This window comes from Dasypus novemcinctus, chromosome 12 (assembly GCF_030445035.2).
Source record: "Dasypus novemcinctus isolate mDasNov1 chromosome 12, mDasNov1.1.hap2, whole genome shotgun sequence".
NCBI lineage: Eukaryota > Metazoa > Chordata > Mammalia > Cingulata > Dasypodidae > Dasypus > Dasypus novemcinctus.
This window is the reverse complement of record NC_080684.1, coordinates 62,438,246-62,447,722: the sequence shown is the minus strand read 5'-3', so window position 1 is coordinate 62,447,722 and position 9,477 is coordinate 62,438,246. Positions and strand designations below refer to the sequence as shown.

Below are 9,477 nucleotides of genomic sequence, written 5' to 3'. Positions count from 1 at the left end.
TGTTTAAGGCCTGTAGCAGGTTGATATTATTGATGAATCCTAAAAAGAAATATTGGATTATGTTTGAAAACTGGTCTGTCCTTTTGGGCGTATTAGAGTATATTGGATTCAGAGGTTTTGCTTTTACTTGATTAAATAATCATTAAGGCTTTGCTTGGGCAACATCAGTAGGCAGAGGTGGGAACTCACAGAAAAACCACAACTGCAGAGAAGGGAGGTTGGAGTTTTGATGTTGGAGCTTTGAAGTTGGAGTCTTGAGCTGGAGCACTGGGAAGTAAACACACAAAGGAGCTTGGTTGTGAGGAAAGAGTAGCAAGTCCTGGCAGACATAAGCAGCCATCCTGCTCCAACACATAGCAAAAGACTTTGGTGAGGAAAGTAACTTACGCTTTACGGCCTGGTAACTGTAAGCTTCTACCCCAAATAAATACCTTATATAAAAACTAACAAGGGAAGCAGATGTGGTTCAAGTGATAGAGGTTCTGCCTACCATATGGGAGGACCTGGGTTTGATCCCTGGGTTATCCTGGTGATAAAGAAGAGAAAGCGTGCCTGCGTGGCAAGCCAGTGCCCATGTGAGTGTCCAGGTGGTGAATGAGTGCCTGCACAAGTGTCTACACGGTAAGCCACTTCCCCGTACAAGTGAGTCACACAGCAAGATGATGATGCATCAAGAGAGGCAAGAGGAGAATCAAGATGAAGCGCAGCCTAAACAAGGAACTGAGGTGGCACAATTGACAGGGAACCTCTCTCCCCATCAAAGGTCTCCAGGATCAAATCCCAGTGACTCCTAGAGAAGAGAAAATGAGAAGACAACACAGACATTAAAAAAAACCCCAGCAGAGTGGGAGGAGGGGAAGGAGGGAAAATAAATCTTAAAAAAAAAAAAAACCGACCAACCAATTTCTGGTATTTTGCATCAGTACCCCTTTGGCTGATTAATACAAGGCCCAACCATTCCTACCACATTCTGCCTGCCCTCCCTAACCCAGAAAACAAAATAATGAATCTGTAATTGAGAAACTTCAGGTATGGTATCCAGGTTGGAACCAGCTAGACAACACAGCCACTCAGCCTTTTAAACCAATTCCCATTATTTTTCCAAAGATTTTTCCAGAGTTTTCTTCTGGTTATAGATATGCTTACTCCAAAAGTAAAAAGACCAAAAATCATAACTTAAACCTTCCCTTTGAGAAATAAATAGCATGTGAATCACTTTCTTTTGTCACAGTTCCTGTCGCAGGCACACACTGACTACCCACCCACCATGTGCCACCTGGGCAAAAAAAGTATACTAAATAGGGAAGAATATTTGTAATAGATAAGAGTGTAACTCAGGGCTCTCCTACCTTTCTACAAAATGGTGACCTGGCATTTGTAGCCTGACAATGATGTGCTCTAGCTTTGCTTGGATATAGTGAGGTCAGTCTCTTCACTTGTTTGCCAGTAGCAGCCACCCAGCCCTGATTCAGAAATATTAGGACTTGCATCTGAGCAGAAGATTTGCATATTAAGGATGAAAAAAATGAGACAATCACCTCCACAGCTCATCTCAAATCAGCACAAATACAGGTTTAGTACTTTCGTAGGAAGTTTTGCTGCTAAATTCAGTTTCTGTAAAGAGGAGGTGTAGAGATAAGGTTAAGCAGTAATTTCCAAATAGGACTAGGATCGCCAATACACTGTTGGAATGAGTTTCTAATTTTCACTTGCAAGACTAAATCCTGGTAAACCCTTGTTAACTCGCTGACAATTTAAATCTCCTCCTTGGGCCAAGAGCTCACCGACTCATCGTAGAAGGGTACTGGGTTTGTTTCCTGTCTTCCTAGTATATCCTAGTACTAGAAAGGGGACAGCGGACGAGGATGACTGAAAGGGACGCGAGGCTCTTTCCCCATTCTGGCTATTCAGGCTGTGAATCATCACCAGTTGATTGCACTTTCCCCCTCAGCCACCAGTATTTCGAACTTTCCCTAGAATAAGGTCTTGCACTTAAAAGGAAGAGTCGTGAGAGACGGGAGAGGCAGAGAGAAGCGGGGTTAAGGGCGTGGAGGGCCGCTCCAGCCCGGGAATCCGAGGCGCCGAGGGGCGCGAAGCTCAGGAATGTGCCGTCCCACCCGCCAGCAGCCGCCCGCGGGCGCCGGGCGTGCGGCAATGGTGGGCGGAACGCGCGCAGCGCACCTGAGCGCCCGGGGCGGGGCTTCGGCGGGTACGACAACCCCCCGCCGTTCCCCTTCCCCCGCGCCGCGCCCCTTGAGCGAAGCCTCGGCTCTTTCCGCCCTCGCTTCGGCGCCGCTCGGCTCCTCTCCCGCCCCCCTCTCCCCTCCCTTATCCTCCCCGAGTGCTGCGAGCACGGGACAGCGAGTTTGCCGCGGCTCGATTCGCGCCGGCCGAGGACTCCGCGGCCGCTTCGGCTCACCTGGGCATTCATTCCCCAGCCCCGCACCTCGTCATCCTTAAACTCCTCTGTGGTAAGGGGGTGCCCCGACTCGAGTCGGCGCTCGTGCCCTGCCCTGCCGTTCTACTGGTGTGTCTGCGTGGGTCCCTGCTCCCTCCAGCTCCGCGCCTCGCCCGGGATGGGGGTTGTTGTTGGCGGGGATGCGGACCAGCGGCGGGACGGGCCGACAGGTGGCGGGTCTGGCTCCGGCCCCCCGACCACCGCAGGCGCGGGCCCTGGAGGGGATGGGGTGGGCGGGCCGGGTCCCCGGGGGTGGGGTCATCTCTCTCTCCCCTCCCCTCGAGGCGGGCGACTCTCCTGTCCCCGCGGTGTAGGTGCTCCGCAGAAAGTTTGCTGCGTGGCGAGTCGGCTGCAGTCCGTCGCGGGAGGGAACCGGGCGCTCCCTGGGAAGAGGGGGGTCTTTGAGGGCAGACTCCAGGGCCGGGCGAGGACCTAAACTTTCCCTTCCCCGCCTCCCTTTTGTGTTTCCTTTCAGACCCGCCGGTCGCCGGGGCAGCCGCGGTCGCCCCCGCGTTGCGGCCCCCGGGGTTAGTTCCCTTGCCTCCTCCCCGGCTGGGGGAAGAAAGAGGCGGCGGCGGCGGGAGCCGGGGCAGTGGGGGAGAGGCCTGAGGTGAGAACCCGCCTGGCCCCGCTGGGAATATGGCGACCGGTGGCTACCGGACCAGCGGCGGCGGCAGCACCACAGACTTCCTGGAGGAGTGGAAGGCGAAGCGCGAGAAGATGCGCGCCAAGCTGAACGCCCCCAGCTCGGCGGCCGCGGGCGGCGGCGGCAGCGACGCCGCCGGGAAGCCCCCGCCGGGGGCGCTGAGTACCCCGGCCGCGGCCAACGAGCTCAACAACAACCTCCCCGCCGGCGCGGCCGCACCTGCCGCCCCGGGCCCGGGGGGCGTGAACTGCGCGGTCGGCCCCGCGGCGCTAGCCCGCGCGCTCCCCTGCCCGCGGAGGCCGGAGGACGAGACCCCCGCCGGCGGCGGCTCGGGGACACCGCCCCTCCTGGGCGACGAGGAGGAGCGGGACGGCCCTTCGGAGAAAGGCAAGAGCTCGGGCCCCAGTGCCAGGAAAGGCAAGGGGCAGATCGAAAAGAGAAAGCTGCGGGAGAAGCGGCGCTCCACCGGCGTGGTCAACATCCCCGCGGCGGAGGTGAGCGGGCCCGGGCCGCGGCCGGACTCGGGCGGGCTGCGTCTCCATGTGTCCTCCTCCAGGGAATTTCCCGGTCTCTGAGGCCCGGAGTTTTCCCGTTCTAGCTCGTACTTCCTATGTTTTCACCGAGTTATGCAGGCAGGGGGTGATGGAGTTTTACCCCGGAACACATGTTTCCTGGGAAGTTCCAGAAACCCCAAGTAGGACACGTGCTTTTCGGACATTCTGGCTTAAAAGTCTCACACCCTGGACCCTAATTTATCGTGACGGAAAAATAATTTGTGGCTCCAGGAATTGCTTACCTAGACTTATCTGTTTTTGCTTTATCAGGTAGAAAAGTTGATTCAGAGGGATGAGGACATACTTATTTTAGTTCCCCATGTGTCCGTTTCAAGTTATCAGTTTGCTTAACTCTACTTACTCTCTCCCAGTGTTTAATGGCATCTGTAAAGAAAAGGTAGCCTTAGCAATATTCAGGACTACCTTATTTTGCATTGAACCCAAAATGAGTATATCCAAAAGAGTATATGCACTTTTTTGGCCTTCCCAACACCACAGATTTTTCTGAGTGATATATAGGACAATAAGAAGGCAGTATTAACCCACAATTCTTTTTGCTAAGGCCATCTCTTATTTAAGTATTTTGCTCTGTGTATTCTGCAAAACATTTGTGTTAGGTTTTTTGGGAGGATTGTTTTGGTGTTTTTGAGCAGTCTCGACATTTCTGCAAGCAGCAGCATCTTCTCAAGAAGTGATTGCTGAAGCCTTTCTACTTGGTGTCTGGACTGCACCCGACAAAAAAAAAAACAATCGCAAACAAGTTTTGGTTACTTGAATTGTAGGCCACTGGTTTGGAGAAGTAGTTCGATACCTCTTTTCACCCAAAGTAAAGTCATCTTTTAAGTTTCACTTTTTTTTTTTTTTTTTACTTATAATGTATGCAACTTTGACATCAATTAAATTTTTAGTAAAAATTTGTTAACTTTAATTCTGGCTTAAATAAGAGCATTTGCAATAAATTAGGATGTATACCCCAGTTTTTAAGTTTTAATATGATTTACCTGGAAAAATCAGAGTTTGTCTTTGTAGGGTGTATTTTTCTGAGTGTTTCAGAGAGGTTTTTATCAGCTAGCAAAATTGTCCTCTGTGGTTTGCTACCTGCACAAAAGATCTGTTATTCATTATATTTCTTTTAAAAAGGATTCATAAAAGTGGTAATCAAATTTCTACAGTACTTTTAAAGTTAAAAATATGAAGGTTAAGAAGAATATAAAGACAACGCTTTGGAAAAGCTGCATTCCTCAACTTTATTTTTTAAAAGTAGCTCATGATCTAAGAAAAAAATAGTTATTTTAAATCTTTTCCTCACTGTACATCTAACAAGAGTCTTATTTTGGAAAATATCTTGGCAAATATTAAACTTTACTTTTTGTTTGGCTTCTTGTGCTAAAATTTCCTTGAGTGCTTTAAAAAAAATTTTTTTTTTTAACGAGGGTAATGTTTACTGGGAGAAATAAATAGGGTGTATCTTCTGAGACCCTGAAAAACATCCTTTGTTAATCCTTCTGCTTTGAATAAGGGAACATAGTGCTGAGAATGTAGATGACTCCCCACTACAATTGAGTCTAATACTCTGGAATGTTTTTCGTTTGGGTGTTGGCAACTCCTAAATTTAATCTTCCTTAAAAACAAACAACCAAGATACCATTTTTGTCTGTGGAATTTGATCCTTTTTATTGACTAGGGAATTAAGGGCTGCTTCCTTTTAGTAGTAACTGTGAATCTATATGGTGCCTGTGACCCAACAACAAACATAACATGGTGATGTTTTAACACAGTATCTAGTTAGCAGGCATACTTCTTGAGTGCCTCCTCCCCCATTTTCAGTTTTTAAAAACAACCTGTCTTTCAGATTATTTAAATAGTAAAAAAACATTTGACTGAAAGTTTTAAAGATGAATCAGTTTCTTAGACAGTTTAGATGTATTTAAATTGTTGCTCTCTTAGAATTGTGTGCCTTTTCTCTTAGTTTTAACAGTGAAAATGCCAGTTGCTGTGGAGTTTCTTGTTTAACGCAACTGTATCCTCTTGATTGAAGTCATATTACCTTTTACAAACTTTTCAGGTATGAAAATAATGTAAAAGCTGAAAATCAACTATCTGTCAGTATTCAAAAGTTGACTTTTGTATTGTATCTAATATTGACTTATTTTCAGACAGTATTTCTAGCCACGTTTATGTTACTAGATAATCATGTAGTTTGTATGTAAAAAGCCTATTTTAGTGGTTGATAAACATTGAATTCTTTTAAGAATATTTATTAAATATCTGTGTGATACATTCATGACTTTCATTAACTCATTGTACTAATCACAGAGTATTGTAAGATTGTTATAAAGGTACCTGAGAGTAGTTAAAGATACCAGAATGAACTAGAAGATAGTTTTAGCAAGTAAGCAGGTCAAAAACTGATACTGGCAGGTGCAGGTGGGATACTGCCTGTAATGACTGTAATAAAATGCAAATATTCAGATGCACTTTAAGGCGGTATACTTTAGTTCTCGTTTACCAGACCAATTAAGAGATTAAAAAATTTTTTTTTCTCATTTTTTACCTTTTCTAATTTTTTGAAATAATTAGCCCAAATTGGATGATTTGTATGTGGCATACTCCCTCCCAATAGTTTTTGTGTTTGTCTTATCACATCAGTCAGGTGTTTTTACATGTCTCTTTTCAAGAAAATATTCTGAATGCTGTAGAGAAAACAAGAAGTATAAGGCAGTGTATATATTCGGGGCAAGATTATACTCTAGGAAGAATGAAAAGGCATAATTACATGAAAACACTAAAATATTGAGGTAACATGTATCAAAGGGAAGAAATGATAGGGCTGGGAGAAGCTACTAAGGATGAGTCTTGAGCTGTGTGTGTGTGTGTGTATATATATATATACACACACATCTATATATTTATACTTACATTGACATGTACATATATGTGTTTACATACACCCATTTGTGTAGTATTTTAACTGAGGGTGCAGTGGTTTTAAACTCTGCAACACATTAATATCATGTGAGGATCTTTTTCTCTCTTCCCCAATACTGATGCCTTGCCCTCCCCTTCATTATGATTTAATGGGTTTGGGATGGATCCCAGGCATTAATATTTTTCTAAGCTTCCCATGTGATTCTAATGAGTTAGGGCAAAGAACTGTTGCGCTACAGTTTGGGAATACAGAAATGAATACAACATAGTCCTTGTCGACAAGAGGCTTTCAGCTAATGTAAAGAAATGTGATAAGTACATTGGTAGCCTTGTGCCTGAGCAGAAAGAGGTGGATAGTTGAGGAATGCTTCCTAGAGAATCAGACACTTCAAAGTGCTTGTGAAGTTATTGCCATTGGATAGGTTTGCATGAATTGGTTAACAAATGGTTACGGTAGAAGGCAGTCTTTCAAAAGGCATAAGACAGATGGCACTGAATTTTTATTTAAATGGTAACAGCATATATTGAAAACTTATTTTCATAATAGTTGGCTAAAGTGCTTTATGTGCTATTTTAATTAATCCTCATAGCAGTCTCATGTGGTAGATATAGTTTCTCTTTTTATCCCCATTTCCAGAGGAGAAAACTGAGGTTTAGAGAGCTTAATTGGCTCACGATCTTGTAGAACAGGGGTTTTTAACAAGGGTCAGTGAGCTTGAATTGAAATAAAAAAAAGGAAAAAGTCTTGTGGGAATGTGTTGGTGTGGGTGTGATATATTTATTAAATAATAAATAGTGTTGTGTGGACTTAGTAAGGGGTCCATGGTTTTCACTTGACTGGCAGAGGGGTCTGTGGAACAAAAAAGATGAAGAACTCCTGATATAGAAAGGAGTGGTATAGCAAGATTTTAAACATTTTTGTGCTTTCGTGGTATGTCTATACTTCTGGGGAAAGGAGAATTTTAAGAATTAAATTAAACTACTTGTATTATTTAGCACGTATCTCTGGATTTTTTTCCCCCATAACTTTTTTTTAAAGATACATTTTATTTATTTATTTCTCCCCAACCCCTTGTCTAAACCCTCGTTTGCATTTGCTGTGTCTGTTTATTGGGTGCTGGTCTTCTTTTTAGGAGGCACTGGGAACTGGATCCAGGAGTTCCAGTGTGGGAGGGAGGCACCTAATTGCTTGAGCCACCTCCACTCCCTGCTTTTTTGTGTCTCATTATGTTTTACCTCAGGTCTCTTGTTGTGTCATCTTGCATCATCTTGTTGCGTCAGCTTGCTGTGCCTGCCCTTCACGCCAGCTCACTGTCTTGCTTGTCTTCCTTAGGAGGCACTGGGAACCGAACCTGGTACCTCCCATGTGGTAGGTGGGAGCCTAATGACTTGAGCCATATCTCCTCCCCCCCATAACTTTTTATTAGAGGTTATTGTAAATTAAACATCTGTGTGAGGAAAACAGTGAATGTTGAAATTGAATAGAAATTAAGACTAAATTTGTAAGCTCAGAGATTTGTAAGCAAAATTTTCAATACCAGGCTATCAGCAAAATCTGTTTTTGGCTAGAGTTTAGAATATGGGAATGTTTAGTTCTATTTAACTGTTAAATAGTTCTGTTGTTTTTCTCAGTCTGGGTTTACACCTACTCCATAGTTTGAACTCAGGATGGTAAAAGGGAATATAAAGGACTATATATAAAGTATTTTTAAGTGAACTCAATTTATGTCATAATTATTCAGTGTATTTATTGAACCTGATATAGGGCAAGTTCTACTTAGTAAATCTTAGAAATCTAGGGATATTAAGAAATGCCTTTTAGTATGCTCATTATGTTCCAGACTTCTTAACCTACTTTCTATGTGATGAGTCAGGAAAGGAACTAATAGTGACTCAGTTAGAAAATAGGACTTGTAAATGGCATAGATATGGGGTAAACACTGAAGCTGTTTAATAAATTATTAAACACTACTTTCCTAATTGAACTCATTAATAAAGGAAACTAAAAATTTAATATTAGAAGGATTTGTAATGAGTTTTACCTAGGCTGGGATGCCTTTTTCCATAAAAATAATAATTATGTGATTAGAATAGATGACATTTATGGTATGCTTTTTTTGTGTGCCAGACATTGTTAGATTCATTGTTAGATTCATTTAATTATCACCCTAACCCTATGGGAAGATGGGGCGGAGAAGCTAAGTCCCTTACTTGCCCAAAGTCATATATGTAGTAAGAAGCAGAGTAGACACAGTTTTCATTCATTGCCTGGTGCTTAATAACCTTATTATTATACTGTACTTTATTACATACTATATACATAATTTATGAAATAGAAATATTATTTTAGTGGTAAAATATAAGATGTTAATATATTGCTGTAGAATTTGAAAGTAGCCCTTTTTATAAAAGCGGTGGATGAAGTAGGGACTTTAAAGGAAAACATAATGAGACCAAATACACATATAGGCATTGGATCAAAATTCTTATTTAAAATCCTCTTCTAGTCAGTGGTCTCTTTGTGTTCTTTAATTTCTGCATTGATTTTTAGCACCTATAATATAGTCTAGAAAAATAATTATGCTACTTACTAATAATGATAATGTTTTAGAAGTTAAAACTTTAAACTTTCAGAGTTTGAAATTTCCTGTTTTTTGTTAATTGAGATAATTTACATGCCCTGAAATTCACCCTTTTAAACTATACAATTCAGTAGAATTTAATATGGTACCCAAATTTTAGAACACTGCATCAATATCGTTTAATCCCAGCTTTACCTGCCTTTCACAGAGAAAATGAAATTATGGTAGGATCTCATCAATTTAAAATTTTTTCAGATTTGAGCACTACTGCCATTTGTTTGTCCTGTGTAAGAGATACTTAATTTTACT

The 9,477-nt window shown here is 42.9% G+C and overlaps 1 protein-coding gene across 1 annotated transcript in view; it reads left to right on the top strand.

Moving 5' to 3' along the window:
* The first annotated feature begins 3,009 nt into the window (after nt 1-3,009).
* PAWR (pro-apoptotic WT1 regulator) overlaps nt 3,010-9,477 on the top strand; it is a 131,778-nt gene continuing 125,310 nt past the window's right edge. The window contains exon 1 of the mRNA XM_012530787.4: nt 3,010-3,598. Within this exon, the coding sequence (XP_012386241.1) occupies nt 3,098-3,598 (501 nt within the window). The 5' untranslated portion in view covers nt 3,010-3,097. The remainder of the gene's footprint in view (nt 3,599-9,477) is intronic.